The 20,523-nt window shown below is 46.9% G+C and overlaps 1 protein-coding gene across 2 annotated transcripts in view; it reads left to right on the forward strand.

Moving 5' to 3' along the window:
* Nucleotides 1-20,523, forward strand: part of INTS10 (integrator complex subunit 10) — a 309,261-nt gene that overhangs the window by 251,999 nt on the left and 36,739 nt on the right. For both annotated transcript variants that reach the window (XM_069205745.1, XM_069205746.1), the window contains exons 15-16: nt 7,564-7,726; nt 18,869-18,962. In XM_069205745.1, the coding sequence (XP_069061846.1) occupies nt 7,564-7,726; nt 18,869-18,962 (257 nt within the window). The remainder of the gene's footprint in view (nt 1-7,563; nt 7,727-18,868; nt 18,963-20,523) is intronic.

The following is a 20,523-nucleotide window of genomic DNA, read 5'->3' on the forward strand; positions in this document are numbered from 1 at the left end:
CTGTGGGGGTCACTTGGACGGTGTCGCTGGATTCGAGGGACCTCGCTCGTCGTGCTGAGAGGAGACCCAAGGGACCGGAGATGCAGCTTTTTGGTGCCTGCGGTTGCAGGGGGAAGATTCCGTCGACCCACGGGAGATTTCTTCGGAGCTTCTGGTGCAGAGAGGAGGCAGACTACCCCCACAGCATGCACAAGCAGGAAAACAGTCGAGAAGGCGGCAGGATCAGCGTTACAGAGTTGCAGTAGTCGTCTTTGCTACTATGTTGCAGGTTTGCAGGCTTCCAGCGCGGTCAGCGGTCGATTCCTTATCAGAAGGTGAAGAGGGAGATGCAGAGGAACTCGGCTGAGCTCATGCATTCGTTATCTGCAGTTTCCCCAGAGACAGAGACCCTAAATAGCCAGAAAAGAGGGTTTGGCTACCTAGGAGAGAGGAAAGGCTACTAACACCTGAAGGAGCCTATCACAAGGAGTCTCTGACGTCACCTGGTGGCACTGGCCACTCAGAGCAGTCCAGTGTGCCAGCAGCACCTCTGTTTCCAAGATGGCAGAGGTCTGGAGCACACTGGAGGGGCTCTGGACACCTCCCAGGGGAGGTGCAGGTCAGGGGAGTGGTCACTCCCCTTTCCTTTGTCCAGTTTCGCGCCAGAGCAGGGGCTAAGGGGTCCCTGAACCGGTGTAGACTGGCTTATGCAGAATTGGGCACATCTGTGCCCAACAAAGCATTTCCAGAGGCTGGGGGAGGCTACTCCTCCCCTGCCTTCACACCATTTTCCAAAGGGAGAGGGTGTCACACCCTCTCTCAGAGGAAGTTCTTTGTTCTGCCATCCTGGGCCAGGCCTGGCTGGACCCCAGGAGGGCAGATGCCTGTCTGATGGGTTGGCAGCAGCTGCAGAGAAACCCCAGGAAGGGCAGTCTGGCAGTACCAGGGTCTGTGCTACAGACCACTGGGATCATGGAATTGTACCAACAATGCCAGGATGGCATAGAGGGGGCAATTCCATGATCATAGACATGTTACATGGCCATATTCGGAGTTACCATGGTGAAGCTACATATAGGTAGTGACCTATATGTAGTGCACGCGTGTAATGGTGTCCCCGCACTCACAAAGTTCAGTGAATTGGCTCTGAACAATGTGGGGGCACCTTGGCTAGTGCCAGGGTGCCCTCACACTAAGTAACTTTGCACCTAACCTTTACCAGGTAAAGGTTAGACATATAGGTGACTTATAAGTTACTTAAGTGCAGTGTAAAATGGCTGTGAAATAACGTGGACGTTATTTCACTCAGGCTGCAGTGGCAGGCCTGTGTAAGAATTGTCAGAGCTCCCTATGGGTGGCAAAAGAAATGCTGCAGCCCATAGGGATCTCCTGGAACCCCAATACCCTGGGTACCTCAGTACCATATACTAGGGGATTATAAGGGTGTTCCAGTAAGCCAATGTAAATTGGAAAAAATGGTCACTAGCCTGTCAGTGACAATTTGGAAAGAAATGAGAGAGCATAACCACTGAGGTTCTGATTAGCAGAGCCTCAGTGAGACAGTTAGTCACTACACAGGTAACACATACAGGCACACTTATGAGCACTGGGGCCCTGGGTTACCAGGGTCCCAGTGACACATACAACTAAAACAACATATATACAGTGAAAAATGGGGGTAACATGCCAGGCAAGATGGTACTTTCTAGTGTTGTCGGACCGCCAAACTTACAAATCCCTGCAATGGTGGAATCACAACTTAACAAAGGGGCGGCCATTTCAAGACCCTGTGCCACAGACCATAATCACAACAGATGCGTCAATGACAGGTTGGGGGCCCATCTCAACAATCTAACAATACAAGGGGATTGGGACTCAATACAAAAAACTTATCACATAAACCACTTGGAATTATTAGCCGTGTTCTTAGCCACCAAGGCATTTCAACCACAGATCATACACAAAACAGTCTTAATAAGGACAGACACCATGCCAACAATGTATTATCTTAAAAAACAGGGGGGGACACACTGATCCCAATTGTCCCTTCTAGCTCAAACAATATGAAAATGGGCAATTCACAATCACATTCACCTGCTAGCGGAATACATCCCAGGGATACACAACCAGCTAGCGGACTTTCTAAGCAGGATGCAGCAACAAATAGACAAATGGGAGATTCACCCACAAGTAATTCAATATTATTTTCAAATTTGGGGAACACCAAACAGACCTTTTTGCAACAAGCGAAAACGCAAAATGCCAAAACTTCGCATCCAGATACCCACACCCTCAGTCCAAGCACAATGCTCTATAGATCAACTGGTCAGGAATATTTGCTTACACTTTTCCTCCTCTCCTGTTAATTCCATTTCTGGTCAACAAAATGTGACACACTTCCCTCACCACGATACTCATAGCTCCCACATGGGCACGCCAACACTGGTACACGACACTGCCTGATCTGTCAGTAGTACCACATCACAAGCTTCCAAACAGACCAGACCTGTTAACAGCGCTCAAATCGGGCATCCCAATCCCAGGTGTACTCAACTTGGCAATTTGGCTCTTGTGGTCATAGAATTTGGATACCTATAGCTTCCATTACAATGGAATGTTCCATGGATGTTCTAAAACAAGCACATAAACCAACAAACAGACAGTGCTATGCAAATAAATGGAAACGGTTTGTGTACTATTGTCAACCTAAAAATAAAGATCCACTTAAAGCATCAGTACTGGATATTGTGTGTTATTTGCTTTATTTACAGAAAGCAAATCTTGCCTATTCCTCTATTAAAATTCATCTAACAGCAATATCAGCCAACCTACAAAACAAACAACATACCTCTCTGTTTAGAGTTCCTGTCATAAAAGCATTTATGGAAGGGCTTAAACAAATTATTCCACCTAGAGTACCGCCAGCTCCTGCATGGAATCTTAATATTGTACTCACAAGACTTATGGGTCCACCATTCGAACCCACGCACTCTTGCGCTATTCAGTTTCTAACATGGAAGGTTGCTTTCTAGGTAACAATTACTTCCTTGAGAAGAGTAAGTGTAATTTAGGCATTTACTCTAAAAGAACTTTTCTTCCAAGTACACAAACACAAAGTAGTACTTAGGACAAATCCAATAAAGTTTCCTAAAGTGGTTATACCTTTTCACATTAATCAGTCAGTGGAATTGCCAGTCTTCTTTCCACAGCCAGACTCTACTGCTTAAAGAGTTCTCCACACTCTTGATCTCAAAAGATCTATAATTTATTATTTAGACGGAACAAAGGACTTTAGGAAAACTAAACAACTTTTTGTTGCTTTCCAACATTCTCATAAAGGTGATCCCATTTCAAAACAAGGATTAGCTGGATGGATCGCAACATGTATTCAAACATGCTACCTAAAAGCAAAAGGGCAGCTATTAACTCCAAAAGCACATTCCACTAGGAAAAAAGTGTCTCTATGACATTCTTTAGGAAATATACCAACAGCAGATATATGCAAAGCAGCCACATGGTCAACAGGGCATACATTCACCAAGCATTACTGTGTGGCTGTTATCTAGACAACAAGCCAATGTTGGACAAGCGGTGCTAAAAACACTATTTTAAACTACTTCAACTCCTACGGGATAACCACTCCTTACTTGGGAGAGGGACTGCTTTTCAGTCTATGCACAGCATGTATATCTGCAGCTGCACATGCCATCAAACGGGAAATGTCACTTACCCCAGTGTACATCTGTTCATGGCATGTAGTGCTGCAGATTCACATGCGCCCTCCGTCATCCCCGAGAGCCTGTAGTCGTTGTAGTACTTATTTGCACATATTTGTATACATTTGCATGGACATCTTATTTACTTTCTAAAATTCTATAGTTCTACATACACAATTCATCACTCCTTACTTCACCCTCCTGTGGGAAAAAAATCTAACAAAGGACTCGATGCCCATGCGCACTATCACCGAGAGGAAGAGTCACTCGATCCCGTGACTCGAAAAAAGACTTGTTCGAATAAAAACAACTTGTAACACTCCAAACCCAATACTAGATGGCGAGATATGGACAGCATGTGAATCTGCAGCACTACCTGCCAAGCCTTACTGAGGTTATCCAAATTATTTATATATTTAAGATTTACATGACTGATGTAATTACACCTGGTGTTTCTGATGACTGGGATGTTAAAACAGCTGATTCCATGCTGTCTGAAATTCAGTATTTTCCTGCAGTTCAAAGTGAAGATGTGTATATAAACACAGCGAATTTTGGGGAAATGTTCTGTTATCATTGGGGATATTACTTTCTGCACCGAGCTAACAGACCTAGAGCAGTATTTAATTACACACAATGGGAACATTGTTCAACTCCACCTGTGGGGAGCCCCACAATACATGTAGATAAATGTGCATATTTCTCTGGGTGTGACACTACAAATGCAGTCATATTATTTTAAATTGCCACCTTCTAAACTGCTGGAAATGATGCTAACCAGCACCAGATTAGTCTATTCAGATTCCTTTGTTTCCCGGCTTGCTGTTAAAGGTTATGAATACTGGAAGAACGCTATTGATGTGAAAAGTGATGGGGAACACAAGATTGGCAAATTCAGGGAAGAGAAGCTTTGTTTAGAGCATGCCTTATTCCTGTTCAAATTATATTTTTAAATTACACAGTTCAGCAAACATCCTGCTTAGGTTTAGCAAAAATAAAAGAAATGAACGTGCCCAGTATCCCCCACACCAACAAAATTTACCAATTGGCATCATACTTAAATTTCACTGAGAAGAACTGAATGCGTGGGTTCAGAAAGGTACCTGTAATTCCATGCTTTCTAGTCCCGGTTGGTGGATATCGTGGCCTTTGGACACAAATGGGTGTCGGGCACGTTTTGCTATTTCTCAGGGGGTATCAAGATTAGCTGGCCAGACCCTCGCTATGTCTCGTGCCAACACTCTGATATAGTTATTACATACACTGTGGGAGAACTGTGTCAACAATGGTTAAGCACTAACACCTTAGTAGCAGTTAAGGAACATCTTAGTCTCCTATCAGAGAAAGTAGACTTGTATCATTTCTTGCGCTTTCTCAAATAGAAGGACAACACCCTGCTAGGCTAGGCCACCTTGACTCAAGCCAATGAACCTTGCATACTGACAGAGCCTTTCAAAATTACCGCATCGGAGGACGTCCTTCCACTGCTCTGCACAGAAGATCACATGGCGACTCTTGATCTCTAGGATGTCTACTTTCACATCACCATCCTTCTGGCCCATCATTGCTTCCCCACATTAGTGGTTACTGTACAATATAACCAGTTTAAAGTTCACAGCAGCTCCAAGCATCTTAGCAAAGTGGCAAACAGTGGGCGCACCACATTTGATACACAACACCATTCAAGACTTTCCTTATTTGGACATTTGGCTGATGAAGAGCACCATCACACAGTCAAAACAGCTTACACAAGTTAGTGTTCACATCCAGTGACAAATAACCACAGCAGATCCAACCCTTTTTTAGGGCAGAACTAAATTCAGTTACTGATGAGGTTTACCCCAAAAGAGAGCTACTGCATTTCACAGGCTGCTCCCTCTTTGTCAGACGTCATGTCCCTAGACAGGAAGAAGTATTGTAAAGTTGTCTTCAGATGATGGCCTAGGACTTCGCAGTAAATCTGCTTAGTCGCCTATGCATGTGTTTACTGCAGTCGCCCACAGAGATTTTTTTATGATGATTTGCAACAGCACAGTTCTAGTAAGAGCTGACAACATGACTGCGATGTACTCCAACGAAAGCGAGTGGGCAGTTACCTCAGCTGTCGATGCTGGTCCAATTGAAATGGCACTGGGCCGATTAGCATCAAATCCTTCTCCCAGTGAAGCAGCTACCGAAGCGTAGGGAGAGGGGCCACTGAATTTGTGGATCTTTCAAGCAGGACACACCAACAAGTACACAATTGGTATAGTAATCCCCAAGTACTCCAGAATAACTTCAAAAAGTGGGGAACTCGCAGCGTTGATCTGTTTGCCATTGCAGAAAATGCCAAATGATCAAGCTTGGCCTCTAGGTACCCGTGCCCACTGCCCAGGGGCAAAGCACTTTGGATGAATTGGCCAGGGATGTTTTTCCTCCACTACCTCAGATTCTGTATGTAGTGAGGAAATTGAGACAAATATCCAAGGCGCTCATTCTTGTGGCTCCAAAGTGGGCAAGGCATCTCTGACACTGAGTGTTGCTGTAAATGTCTCTCCACCCACATGGGTGCACAGAGATGTGGGCCTCTGGTGTGCCCTGCCACTGTCACTCATGTGACTCATATGTTTTGCAGAACACCCCGCACAAGGTCCCACAGGAAGTATTCTGTAAGACAGAGCGGGAGGTCAGACTGCTGCTGTGGAGTTGGGGCGGCTTGCGCATAGCATTGAGCTAACTGTGGTGCAGAATATTTGAAGGGGGACTGGCTGTCCCGGATATTTGTGGGCAACACAGTTGGTAGCGGTCAATGAGTGGGTGTTTGCATACCAGCAGGACCCGGCTTTCCGAGCGGATAAGGATGCTTATAGGTGCGTGGCATATGAGTGGGCACTCTATCAGCGTTCAGGAGAGCGTGAGTGGCCTCTGCAAAATGAGACTGTTCGACAGATCTGGAGAGAGGCATCCCAGTATGTGGGACAGAAACACGCCCTCTCTGCCATGACACCCCTGTGGCATAGCGACTCATTGAGGGAGGTGGGAGGACTGAAGGGCTTCAAAAAGTGGGTCCTACTAGGTATCAAGCGTCTGGCCGATGTCTGGAAGGAATGGGCATATATTTCATTTGAGGAGCTTAGGTCTGAATACAGTATGGCCGAATTGGAGTGGTACTGACATCTCCAGTTGTGGCATGCCCTACGCTGTCACATACAGGAGGGCGAACAGCTGCCCGATGCAACCCTTTTAGAGGATCGCCTCCTCACAGGATCATTGGTATTTAAAGCAATCTCATTAATCTATAAAAAAATTGATGAATAATTCCTTGGACCCGCTGGTCTCCTTTTGAGAGGCTTGGGAAGGGGATGTGAGAGGGCTGGAGGACGATGACTGGGTAGTGGCCATGTGTGACCGGTTGAGACTGATACACCCGAGAATTCTTCACAGGGCCTCGCTATGTTTGAGACAATGTGGATCAGAGGGCACCTTTTACCACATCCTTTGGTCATGCCCGGAATGCCAGCACTAGTGGGAAGAAGTGGAAGGAGTTATGACCCAGTGCAGGGGAACAGAGAGGGTGGTCTAGCTGAGCAGGGGGTACCCTAAAAAATGGGATAATATATGGGGCAACTGGAGTGTGTTTAGAGAGGAAGAGTCAGAGAATGGTTGAGGAGACAGTGGTTTGCTCGCGACTGAGTTGAACCCGCAGCCCTTTGTTGCCCTATTGGTTTAGCTCAGAATGTGTGTTGTGACTACCAAAGAGGTTCATCTTTCTATGAAAACTGGGAATTGTTATGTTAATTGCAGTAAATTGTCAAAAATAAGTAACAATTGTTTGAGCTTGTCAATAAAAAGTATCAAAAAAATAAAATAATCTGCTCTTCACCCCCAGCTCCGAGCCTTCATGGACAGCAGGGATGACCTGGCGCTGGGGCACGTGGTCGTGTTGCTGCAGCACGAGTGGCCCAGAGGGGAGACTCTCTTCCTGAAAGCCATCAGCAAAATATGCCGCCAAGGAAATTTCCAATATGAAAACTTCTTCAACTATGTGACAAGTATCCTTTGTATCTGTGCGCAGAGGAGCGGGTCGGAGAAAATGATGTATTTTGAGAAGATGTAATTCTCCAATGTCTGATAACTCTATGTTCGGTGGCATGTGTAGCTGCAGATACACATGCTGTGCATAGTCCGCCGTCTGGTGTTGGGTCGGAGTGTTACAAGTTGTTTTTCTTCGAAGAAGCCTTTTCGAGTCACGATACCGAGGGACTCCTCCTCCTTTGTTTCCATTGCGCATGGGCGTCGACTCCATCTTAGATTGTTTTTTTTCCGCCATCGGGTTCGGATGTGTTCCTTTTCGCTCCGGGTTTCGGGACGGAAAGATAGTCAGAACTTCGGAAAACTACGTCGGTATTGTTTCGTTCGGTATCGGGTTAGATAGAATCGACACCGAATCGTGAAGAGCTCCGGTAGCCCGTCGGGGCCTGGTCGGCCCGACCGCGTGTAACATCGACACCGATGGAACGGACCCCGTTCCGATTCTGTCCTAAATGCCATAGTAAATATCCATATACAGACCAACATTTGGTCTGTAACTTGTGCCTGTCGCCCGAGCACAAGGAAGAAACGTGTGAGGCCTGTCGTGCGTTTCGGTCCCGGAAGACCCTCCGTGACCGAAGAGCCAGAAGGTTGCAAATGGCGTCCACGCCGACAGGACAACGAGGGTTCGAGGAACAAGGAGAAGAAGAGGAAGCCTTCTCCATCCATGAATCGGACTCGGAGGAGTTCGACGTCGAAGAAACCGTGAGTAAGACGTCGAAACAAGCACCACACGGGAAAACAGACAAGGCCCAGGGGACGCCACTGCCAACAGGCCATGGCTCAACCCATAAAATAGGTGACCGTCCATCGGCACCGAAAAAGGGCGAACCGGTGCCGAGATCGTCCGACTCTGGTCGAGACACAGGCACGCAGCAATCTCGGGACTGAGAAAGTGCTGCCGAAAAGGGTTGACGCCGAGACAGTGGAACCGAAGCTGCTCGACGCAGAGACAGCGGCACCGAGGATGATCGACGCCGAGAAGGCTCGACTACAAAAAAGAGAAAATTCTCCTCGGAGCCGAAAACAAGCAAAGACACAGTTTCGGTGCCAAAACGCCCAGCAACCGAACCGACTGCCAGCTCGTATTCAGAGGAACAATCACTGTCCTCTCAAATGCGCAAACACAGATTTGAAGAAGAGTTACAAACCACTGACGTAGACCACACACAGAAGCGGATCTTCATACAGAGTGGGACAGGGAAGATCAGCACTCTTCCCCCAATCAAGAGGAAAAGGAGACTCGAGTTCCAAACACAAGAACAAACACCACAAGCAAAAGTGGTGAAGAAAGTAACTCCACCACCCTCTCCTCCACCTGTAACTCATACATCACCGGCACAAACTCCGTCACATTCACCAGCTCATACCACCATGAGCCAAGATGACCAGGACGCTTGGGACCTATACGACGCCCCAGTATCAGACAATAGTCCTGAGTCGTACCCTACCAAGCCCTCACCACCTGAGGACAGCACAGCGTATGCACAGGTGGTAGCTAGGGCAGCAGAGTTCCATAACGTGTCGTTACACTCAGAACCTGTCGAGGATGACTTCCTTTTCAACACCCTCTCCTCCACCCATAGCACCTATCAAAGCCTGCCTATGCTCCCGGGAATGCTAAGGCACGCAAAACAGATCTTTAAAGATCCTGTCAAAAGCAGAGCGATAACTCCACGGGTGGAGAAAAAATATAAAGCACCGCCCACAGACCCTGCTTTTATCACGTCACAACTGCCACCAGATTCAGTTGTAGTAGGGGCAGCTCGCAAGAGAGCCAACTTGCACACATCAGGCGACGCCCCACCTCCGGACAAAGAGAGCCGCAAGTTCGACGCAGCTGGAAAAAGGGTTGCTGTACAAGCTGCAAACCAGTGGCGCATCGCGAACTCTCAGGCGCTCCTAGCGCGATATGACAGAGCCCATTGGGATGAGATGCAGCATCTCATTGAGCATCTACCCAAAGAATTACAGAAACGGGCAAAACAAGTAGTTGAGGAGGGACAAAATATCTCTAATAACCAAATACGCTCCTCTATGGATGCAGCGGATACAGCTGCAAGAACAATAAATACCGCAGTAACCATAAGAAGGCACGCATGGTTGCGCACATCCGGGTTTAAACCCGAGATACAACAGGCAGTGCTCAATATGCCGTTCAACGAACAACAATTGTTTGGACCCGATGTGGACACGGCAATTGAGAAATTGAAAAAGGACACTGACACGGCCAAGGCCATGGGCGCACTCTATTCCCCGCAGGGCAGAGGCACTTTTGGCACATTTCGCAGAGCACCCTTCAGAGGGGGGTTTCGGGGTCAAGCCACACAAGCCAGCACCTCACAATCAACACCGTCTACCTACCAGGGACAGTACCAAAGGGGAGGCTTTTGGGGCCAGTACAGAGGGGGATAATTCCCTAGAAACTGGGGAAAATTTCAAGGTCCCAAAACCCCTACAACCAAACAGTGACTCACATGTCACTCAACCCCTTCACACAACACCAGTGGGGGGAAGACTAAGCCAATTTTACAAAGCTTGGGAGGAGATAACAACAGGCACTTGGGTCTTAGCAATTATCCAACATGGTTATTGCATAGAATTTCTCCAAATCCCTCCAAATGTCCCACCAAAAACACAAAACATGTCAAAACAGCATTTAGACCTTCTCGAATTAGAAGTTCAGGCATTACTGCAAAAGGACGCAATAGAACTTGTACCACGTACACAAAGGAACACAGGAGTTTACTCACTGTACTTTCTAATACCAAAAAAAGACAAAACACTGAGACCAATCTTAGATCTCAGAACACTAAACATCTACATCAAATCGGAACACTTTCACATGACGTATTACCACTGCTAAAACAACAAGACTATATGACAACCTTAGATCTAAAGGACGCGTATTTCCACATACCGATACATCCCTCGCACAGGAAATACCTAAGGTTCGTATTCAAGGGAATACATTACCAATTCAAAGTGTTGCCGTTCGGTATAACGACCGCACCAAGAGTATTTACAAAATGCCTAGCAGTAGTAGCTGCACATATCAGAAGGCAGCAAATACACGTGTTCCCCTACCTAGATGATTGGCTAATCAAGACCAACTCCCTAACAAAGTGTTCACACCACACAGAGTATGTCATACAAACCCTCTTCAAACTCGGTTTCTCCATCAACTATGCAAAATCACACATTCTGCCGTGCAAAACACAGCAATACTTAGGAGCGACAATCAACACAACAAAGGGGATAGCCACTCCAAGTCCACAAAGGGTTCAACATTTTTACAAGGTTATACAAGCCATGTATCCGACACAAAAAATACATGCAAAGATGGTATTAAAACTCCTAGGCATGATGTCTTCATGCATAGCCATTGTCCCAATCGCAAGACTGCACATGAGGTCCTTACAACAGTGCCTAGCATCGCAATGGTCACAGCCACAGGGTCACCTTCTAGATCTGGTGTTGATAAACCGCCAAACATACATCTCGCTTCTATGGTGGAACAGTATAAATTTAAACAAAGGGCGGCCTTTCCAAGACCCAGTGCCACAATACGTGATAACAGATGCTTCCATGACAGGGTGGGGAGCACACCTCAATCAACACAGCATCCAAGGACAATGGGACGTACATCAAACGAAGCTGCATATAAATCACCTCGAATTGTTAGCAGTATTCCTAGCGTTGAAAGCATTTCAACCCATCATAACCCACAAATACATTCTTGTCAAAACAGACAACATGACAACAATGTATTATCTAAACAAACAGGGGGGAACACACTCGACACAGCTGTGCCTCCTGGCACAAAAGATATGGCAATGGGCAATTCACAACCACATTCGCCTAATAGCACAGTTTATTCCAGGGATCCAGAATCAACTAGCAGACAACCTCTCTCGAGATCACCAACAAGTCCACGAATGGGAGATTCACCCCCAAATTCTAAACACTTACTTCCACATTTGGGGAACACCTCAAATAGACCTATTTGCAACAAAGGAGAACGCAAAATGCCAAAACTTCGCATCCAGGTACCCACACAGGCAGTCTCAAGGCAATGCTCTATGGATGAATTGGTCAGGGAAATTTGCATACGCTTTTCCCCCTCTCCCTCTCCTTCCATATCTAGTAAACAAATTGAGTCAAAACAAACTCAAACTCATACTAATAGCACCAACATGGGCAAGACAACCCTGGTACACAACACTACTAGACCTGTCAGTAGTACCCCATGTCAAGCTACCCAACAGGCCAGATCTGCTAACACAACACAAAGAACAGATCAGGCATCCAAACCCAGCATCGCTGAATCTAGCAATCTGGCTCCTGAAATCCTAGAATTCGGACATTTAAACCTCACCCAAGAATGTATGGAGGTCATAAAACAGGCTAGAAGGCCATCCACTAGACACTGCTATGCAAGTAAATGGAAAAGGTTTGTTTGCTACTGCCATAGTAATCAAGTTCAACCATTACATGCATCTCCAAAGGATGTAGTAGGATACTTACTACATTTGCAGAAATCAAATCTGGCCTTCTCTTCCATAAAGATACACCTCGCAGCAATATCTGCTTACCTGCAGATTACCCATTCAACTTCACTATTTAGGATACCTGTCATTAAAGCGTTTATGGAAGGCCTAAAAAGAATTATACCACCAAGAACACCACCTGTTCCTTCATGGAACCTCAACATCGTCTTAACAAGACTCATGGGTCCACCTTTCGAACCCATGCACTCTTGCGAAATGCAATATCTAACGTGGAAGGTTGCATTTCTCGTTGCCATTACATCTCTAAGAAGAGTAAGTGATATTCAAGCGTTTACTATACAGGAACCTTTTATTCAAATACACAAAAATAAGGTAGTTCTAAGAACCAATCCTAAATTTTTACCAAAAGTTTTTTCACCGTTCCACTTAAATCAAACAGTAGAACTACCAGTGTTCTTTCCACAGCCAGACTCAGTAGCTGAAAGGGCACTACATACATTAGACATCAGAAGAGCACTAATGTACTACATTGACAGAACAAAACTAATTAGGAAAACAAAACAACTGTTTATTGCATTTCAAAAACCTCATACAGGAAACCTAATATCAAAACAGGGTATAGCCAGATGGATAGTTAAGTGTATCCAAACCTGCTACCTTAAAGCAAAAAGAGAGCTGCCCATTACACCAAGTGCACACTCAACCAGAAAGAAAGGTGCTACCATGGCCTTCCTAGGAAATATTCCAATGAACGAAATATGTAAGGCAGCCACATGGTCTACGCCTCACACATTTACTAAGCACTACTGTGTAGACGTGTTATCTGCACAACAAGCCACAGTAGGTCAAGCCGTACTAAGAACTTTATTTCAAACTACTTCCACTCCTACAGGCTGAACCACCGCTTTTGGGGAGATAACTGCTTACTAGTCTATGCACAGCATGTGTATCTGCAGCTACACATGCCATCGAACGGAAAATGTCACTTACCCAGTGTATATCTGTTCGTGGCATTAGTCGCTGCAGATTCACATGCGCCCACCCGCCTCCCCGGGAGCCTGTAGCCGTTTGGAAGTAATCTTCAACATTTGTACATTTGTAAATATATTACTTAAACTTTATTTTGTACATACTTATTCATTCCATTGCATGGGCACTATTACTAACATACACAACTCCTACCTCACCCTCTGCGGGGAAAACGATCTAAGATGGAGTCGACGCCCATGCGCAATGGAAACAAAGGAGGAGGAGTCCCTCGGTCTCGTGACTCGAAAAGACTTCTTCGAAGAAAAACAACTTGTAACACTCCGACCCAACACCAGACGGCGGACTATGCACAGCATGTGAATCTGCAGCGACTAATGCCACGAACAAATGTACACTGGGTAAGTGACATTTTCAATATATGGGTACTTCGGTGTATACATGGATATTAGCTGTTTTTGTCATTGCTGCAGTTATTTTCTTGTTTGCACTACAGTGGAGGACACGTGGAAAAGAAGGGTAAGGTTCTTTGCAGGAGACCTTGTGAAAGTCCCAGTGCCTGGAGTCTTGACATCTCCCTCGATGGGCCAGGCCTGGTGTGCGGTCAGTGTCTCTATGCATTAGAACTGTGCTCTCACTGCGATTCCTTAATCCTCTTTCTGGACCCTCGTCCATTGCAAGCCTTAGTGCAGACAGCATCTCCCAGAGGACGATGCTTTGTTAAACCAGGTCTCTACTGGCCCCTCGTCCATTGCAAGCCTTAGCGCAGACAGCATCTCCCAGAGGACGATGCTTTGTTAAACCAGGTCTCTACTGGCCCCTCGTCCATTGTAAGCTTTGTGCAGACAGCATCTCCCAGAGGACGATGCTTTGTTAAACCAGGTCTCTACTGGCCCCTCGTCCATTGCAAGCCTTGTGCAGACAGCATCTCCCAGAGGACGATGCTTTGTTAAACCAGGTCTCTACTGGCCCCTCGTCCATTGTAAGCCTTGTGCAGACAGCATCTATCAGAGGACGATGCTTTGTTAAACCAGGTCTCTACTGGCCCCTCGTCCATTGTAAGCCTTGTGCAGACAGCATCTCCCAGAGGACGATGCTTTGTTAAACCAGGTCTCTACTGGCCCCTCGTCCATTGTAAGCCTTGTGCAGACAGCATCTCCCAGAGGACGATGCTTTGTTAAACCAGGTCTCTACTGGCCCCTCGTCCATTGTAAGCCTTGTGCAGACAGCATCTCCCAGAGGACGATGCTTTGTTAAACCAGGTCTCTACTGGCCCCTCGTCCATTGTAAGCCTTGTGCAGACAGCATCTCCCAGAGGACGATGCTTTGTTAAACCAGGTCTCTACTGGCCCCTCGTCCATTGTAAGCCTTGTGCAGACAGCATCTCCCAGAGGACGATGCTTTGTTAAACCAGGTCTCTACTGGCCCCTCGTCCATTGTAAGCCTTGTGCAGACAGCATCTCCCAGAGGACGATGCTTTGTTAAACCAGGTCTCTACTGGCCCCTCGTCCATTGTAAGCCTTGTGCAGACAGCATCTCCCAGAGGACGATGCTTTGTTAAACCAGGTCTCTACTGGCCCCTCGTCCATTGTAAGCCTTGTGCAGACAGCATCTCCCAGAGGACGATGCTTTGTTAAACCAGGTCTCTACTGGCCCCTCGTCCATTGTAAGCCTTGTGCAGACAGCATCTATCAGAGGACGATGCTTTGTTAAACCAGGTCTCTACTGGCCCCTCGTCCATTGCAAGCCTTGTGCAGACAGCATCTCCCAGAGGACGATGCTTTGTTAAACCAGGTCTCTACTGGCCCCTCGTCCATTGTAAGCCTTGTGCAGACAGCATCTCCCAGAGGACGATGCTTTGTTAAACCAGGTCTCTACTGGCCCCTCGTCCATTGTAAGCCTTGTGCAGACAGCATCTCCCAGAGGACGATGCTTTGTTAAACCAGGTCTCTACTGGCCCCTCGTCCATTGTAAGCCTTGTGCAGACAGCATCTCCCAGAGGACGATGCTTTGTTAAACCAGGTCTCTACTGGCCCCTCGTCCATTGTAAGCCTTGTGCAGACAGCATCTCCCAGAGGACGATGCTTTGTTAAACCAGGTCTCTACTGGCCCCTCGTCCATTGCAAGCCTTGTGCAGACAGCATCTATCAGAGGACGATGCTTTGTTAAACCAGGTCTCTACTGGCCCCTCGTCCATTGCAAGCCTTGTGCAGACAGCATCTATCAGAGGACGATGCTTTGTTAAACCAGGTCTCTACTGGCCCCTCGTCCATTGCAAGCCTTGTGCAGACAGCATCTCCCAGAGGACGATGCTTTGTTAAACCAGGTCTCTACTGGCCCCTCGTCCATTGTAAGCCTTGTGCAGACAGCATCTCCCAGAGGACGATGCTTTGTTAAACCAGGTCTCTACTGGCCCCTCGTCCATTGCAAGCCTTGTGCAGACAGCATCTCCCAGAGGACGATGCTTTGTTAAACCAGGTCTCTACTGGCCCCTCGTCCATTGCAAGCCTTGTGCAGACAGCATCTCCCAGAGGACGATGCTTTGTTAAACCAGGTCTCTACTGGCCCCTCGTCCATTGTAAGCCTTGTGCAGACAGCATCTCCCAGAGGACGATGCTTTGTTAAACCAGGTCTCTACTGGCCCCTCGTCCATTGTAAGCCTTGTGCAGACAGCATCTCCCAGAGGACGATGCTTTGTTAAACCAGGTCTCTACTGGCCCCTCGTCCATTGTAAGCCTTGTGCAGACAGCATCTCCCAGAGGACGATGCTTTGTTAAACCAGGTCTCTACTGGCCCCTCGTCCATTGCAAGCCTTGTGCAGACAGCATCTCCCAGAGGACGATGCTTTGTTAAACCAGGTCTCTACTGGCCCCTCGTCCATTGCAAGCCTTGTGCAGACAGCATCTCCCAGAGGACGATGCTTTGTTAAACCAGGTCTCTACTGGCCCCTCGTCCATTGCAAGCCTTGTGCAGACAGCATCTATCAGAGGACGATGCTTTGTTAAACCAGGTCTCTACTGGCCCCTCGTCCATTGCAAGCCTTGTGCAGACAGCATCTCCCAGAGGACGATGCTTTGTTAAACCAGGTCTCTACTGGCCCCTCGTCCATTGCAAGCCTTGTGCAGACAGCATCTCCCAGAGGACGATGCTTTGTTAAACCAGGTCTCTACTGGCCCCTCGTCCATTGTAAGCCTTGTGCAGACAGCATCTCCCAGAGGACGATGCTTTGTTAAACCAGGTCTCTACTGGCCCCTCGTCCATTGTAAGCCTTGTGCAGACAGCATCTCCCAGAGGACGATGCTTTGTTAAACCAGGTCTCTACTGGCCCCTCGTCCATTGCAAGCCTTGTGCAGACAGCATCTCCCAGAGGACGATGCTTTGTTAAACCAGGTCTCTACTGGCCCCTCGTCCATTGTAAGCCTTGTGCAGACAGCATCTATCAGAGGACGATGCTTTGTTAAACCAGGTCTCTACTGGCCCCTCGTCCATTGCAAGCCTTGTGCAGACAGCATCTCCCAGAGGACGATGCTTTGTTAAACCAGGTCTCTACTGGCCCCTCGTCCATTGTAAGCCTTGTGCAGACAGCATCTCCCAGAGGACGATGCTTTGTTAAACCAGGTCTCTACTGGCCCCTCGTCCATTGTAAGCCTTGTGCAGACAGCATCTCCCAGAGGACGATGCTTTGTTAAACCAGGTCTCTACTGGCCCCTCGTCCATTGTAAGCCTTGTGCAGACAGCATCTATCAGAGGACGATGCTTTGTTAAACCAGGTCTCTACTGGCCCCTCGTCCATTGTAAGCCTTGTGCAGACAGCATCTCCCAGAGGACGATGCTTTGTTAAACCAGGTCTCTACATATCGAAGCTAAGTCTCACAGCCCAAGGGCAGGAACGTGTTAGTGCGGCCTTGGGGTTTATCCCTACGTGTTGCGTTCTCTTTATAAACTGTCCAGTGCTGCTTTAGAAGACGGCTGTGGCCAAAGCTACCTTTACTATTGTAAGTTATCACAGCTGCAACCAACAGAATTAACTGATCATAAAATGATCCGACCCTGCTGCTATAATTTAGTAAGCCAATGACGATGACGTTTTCTTCCCCTGCATTGAAAGAACAAGCAGTTTAGAATTGTAGCATCCTACCCTGTGCACCTGAAGTGCTCACTGCTCGTAGTCGTGTCACTGAGCACCAAGGAACTGGAGGTCGGATAGCGCCTTGCAGGATCTGTGCGCTACAGCCTCACCTGTTACCTTCATGTCTAGCTTGCTGCCACTTCAACAACTACAGTCTTTGGAAAACACGAACATTCAGCTAAGAAGAGTTCTCAATTGTCAGAGCTTTGTACCATCAAAAACAACTGGCCAGCACTTGTGCCTCTGGAGCTCTGTTGCCTCTTCTTTGTTACGTGGTTTTTCCAAAGCAGTCAGGTTTGTGGCTTCGGGGTGAGGATGGAATGTTTGAATTAATCACAGCCACTGATAATTACTCTGGTCTACATCCCAGTCCAGCGTTTTCTGACCACCAACCCGCCCAGATTAGACCCATCTACATGCAACCCAGCCTCGAATCTACTCCGGTAGGAAGAGTCCTCTCTGAACCCGAGCACAAGCCTCACGAGGCCGGTCGATGAGGGTCCCAAGGAGGTGCACAGCAGGTTTGAATATATTCTGAAACTTGGGGTTGCTGATTCCATTGTTTTTATCTTGGAGAACAATAGAGACCAAGGGTGAGAGACGTGGAGACCCACTGACAGCGAGAGTAAGACAAAGCATGATGGAGACATGAAGGAGAGGAAGTCATCTGCAAACAACAAAATACTTCACAAGAAGGACCCTGGATCAGAGCTACTCCTGCACTTAATTTGAAGGTGTGAAAAGTCATGTGGATCCACAAATGAAACCTCGAGTTAGAAACCAGGTGGCTTTGAAGAGGGTAAATTATTGTAAATTTAAGGACTTGGCAAAGAAGCAGGTAAGAAGCGAAACAGAAACCCCGAATGACCCCCCAGATACTCGTGACATAAGGAGCAATTGTTATGAAAGCCTCATTTACAAGAAATTATAAAACAAAAAACACCCAGATGTGTTTGAGAGTAACTAGTGTCGCTGTGTGTTTCACCCTCCTCATGAGAACAGGTTGAAGGATGTCATGAGGGCAGGGCTCTTGTCTTCGCTGGATGGAAGCAGTAGCATTATGTCTGCATCCTGACGAGCCAGGAGGGGCCTTGCACAGAGCCACACACCCCAGAAATAAGCTGTCAAGTAAAGCTGTGCCACACACTACAGTGTTAGTGTGCACCGCCAAAAGAGCCCTAAACTGCAGAGACTCCAGGCACACCAGCCCTACACAGACGAGTAGAGATTTATCATTTTAGCAACAAGAACCTGAAGTTGGAAACACCAGGTGAGTAACTTACAAATGAGCAGATTTCAGCTAGTACCTTCAAGAGTAATATCTCTATTCAGGCACTTTCATAGAATGCGAACAGTCTCCCCTCTGTGCTCAGGAGCGTTCATGTCTTCATGGTACAGGTTTTTTGGGGGAATCTCTTTGCTGAGTGCCCTGTGAATCCTTGGTGTCTCACATCTGTACCTTAACCACCTCCCAGATATCGACATGCTCGAGGAATTTGCCTATTTAAGAACCCAGGAAGGAGGAAAGGTTCACCTGGAGCTGTTGCCAAACCAGGGCATGTTAATCAAGTAAGTTTCGAAGCTGCAGCAGAGGTGGAATCCACAGCAGTAACTTTGTAGTTTGTTGGTTGAGGGTTTTTGTGACGCGCCAACAGGCCCAGGTTTATGTTTTTCAAAGGTGCAGTGTTCAGCGCTGCAGCGTTCCAGGGATAAACCACCAGAAGAGACCTGCGGGTCTAACGGACACCACTGTTTCAAGAGGGAGGTGCAAGGAGAATTACACTGCTTAAATTACCTGCTCGATCTTGGAATTTATTTAGTGGTATTTCTGAAGTGTTTGAGGAGGCAAGAAAGAGCTACTTCCCTTCGGTAACGCTTTTTTATATGGATATAGTATCTACCTGTAGATTTCTCGCCTTTTAAATGTCCCCGATACGCCAGCATTCCACAGAAACGTTTCTTCTTAGCTGTCGACGAGGCCGTCGAATGCCATGGCGCTGCAGGCGACTCCGTGTGATGCCATCAAAGCCATAAGAAGACCTTGTCGGCGTGCTGACATCAGTTTCCACCCACTCTTTTCCTGCCTTTGAGGCAAAAGGGTGAAACCAACATCACAAATGCTACAACATATTTCAGTCCACATATATACAGAAATATTTATATGAAATAAAAAATACAAAAATAATGTACAAACAGATTTCATTTAGGCATACAGGAAGGCGGGCGGGTCAGTGAGTAATCCACAGGTAGATACTGTATCCACAAAAAGAAGTGTTACTGAAAGAAAGTAACTTGTTATTCTGATGGATACATCTACCTGTGGATTCCTCACCTTACGAATAGAATCCCCAAGCAGTCCAGCACTCTTGAGGTGGGTGCCACTCTGCTTATACCAAAAAACTCTTTCAGACAGAATGGACAAAGTGACCGTCCCTCTTCACCTCCGATTCTAAGCAATAGTGCTTCAGGCCCAGGTTGCTGCTTTACAAACGTCAATTTCAGAGACACCTCTAGCCCGAGCAGAAGTGGAAAATGTAGCTCTAATAGAATGAGCTCTGATACCTACATGTGGTTCTTTGTTAGCCATGGCGTTGCATATCTTTATGCACAGGGTGATCCATCAGGACAGTGTCCTCTGATACACTGCCTTTTCTTTAATTTTGCCCAAATAACCAACAAACAGCTGACCATCCAGCCGGAGATCACAAGTGTTCTACATAAAAGCTAACCGCCCTTTTCGGCTCCAAGCGATGAAGAGTTTCCTACTCTTTTGATGGATGGGGAAGATAAAAAGTAGGATGGGTGATAGACTGGCCCAAGTGGAAGGGAGTAACCACCTTTGGTAGGAAAGCAGCTCTTGTTCTCAGCACCAACTTATCTGCATAGAAAGTTACGAAGGGTGCTTCACACCTAATGCTTGCAATTCACTAATACGTCTCGCCAACGTTACTGCAAACAGAAAAAGTTTTGAAAGTAAAAAACTTGTAAGGGTTCAAACAGAGCACCCATAAGGTAAGTTAGTACCAAACTAAGATCCCGCTGAGGCATGATAAAGGGGGTGGGAGGATACCTAGTAGTAAGTCCCTTAATAAACCTTTGCACTGTAGGGGACTTAAACAGAGAAGGTTTG

This window comes from Pleurodeles waltl, chromosome 1_2 (assembly GCF_031143425.1).
Source record: "Pleurodeles waltl isolate 20211129_DDA chromosome 1_2, aPleWal1.hap1.20221129, whole genome shotgun sequence".
In the NCBI taxonomy this organism is placed as follows: Eukaryota; Metazoa; Chordata; class Amphibia; order Caudata; family Salamandridae; genus Pleurodeles; species Pleurodeles waltl.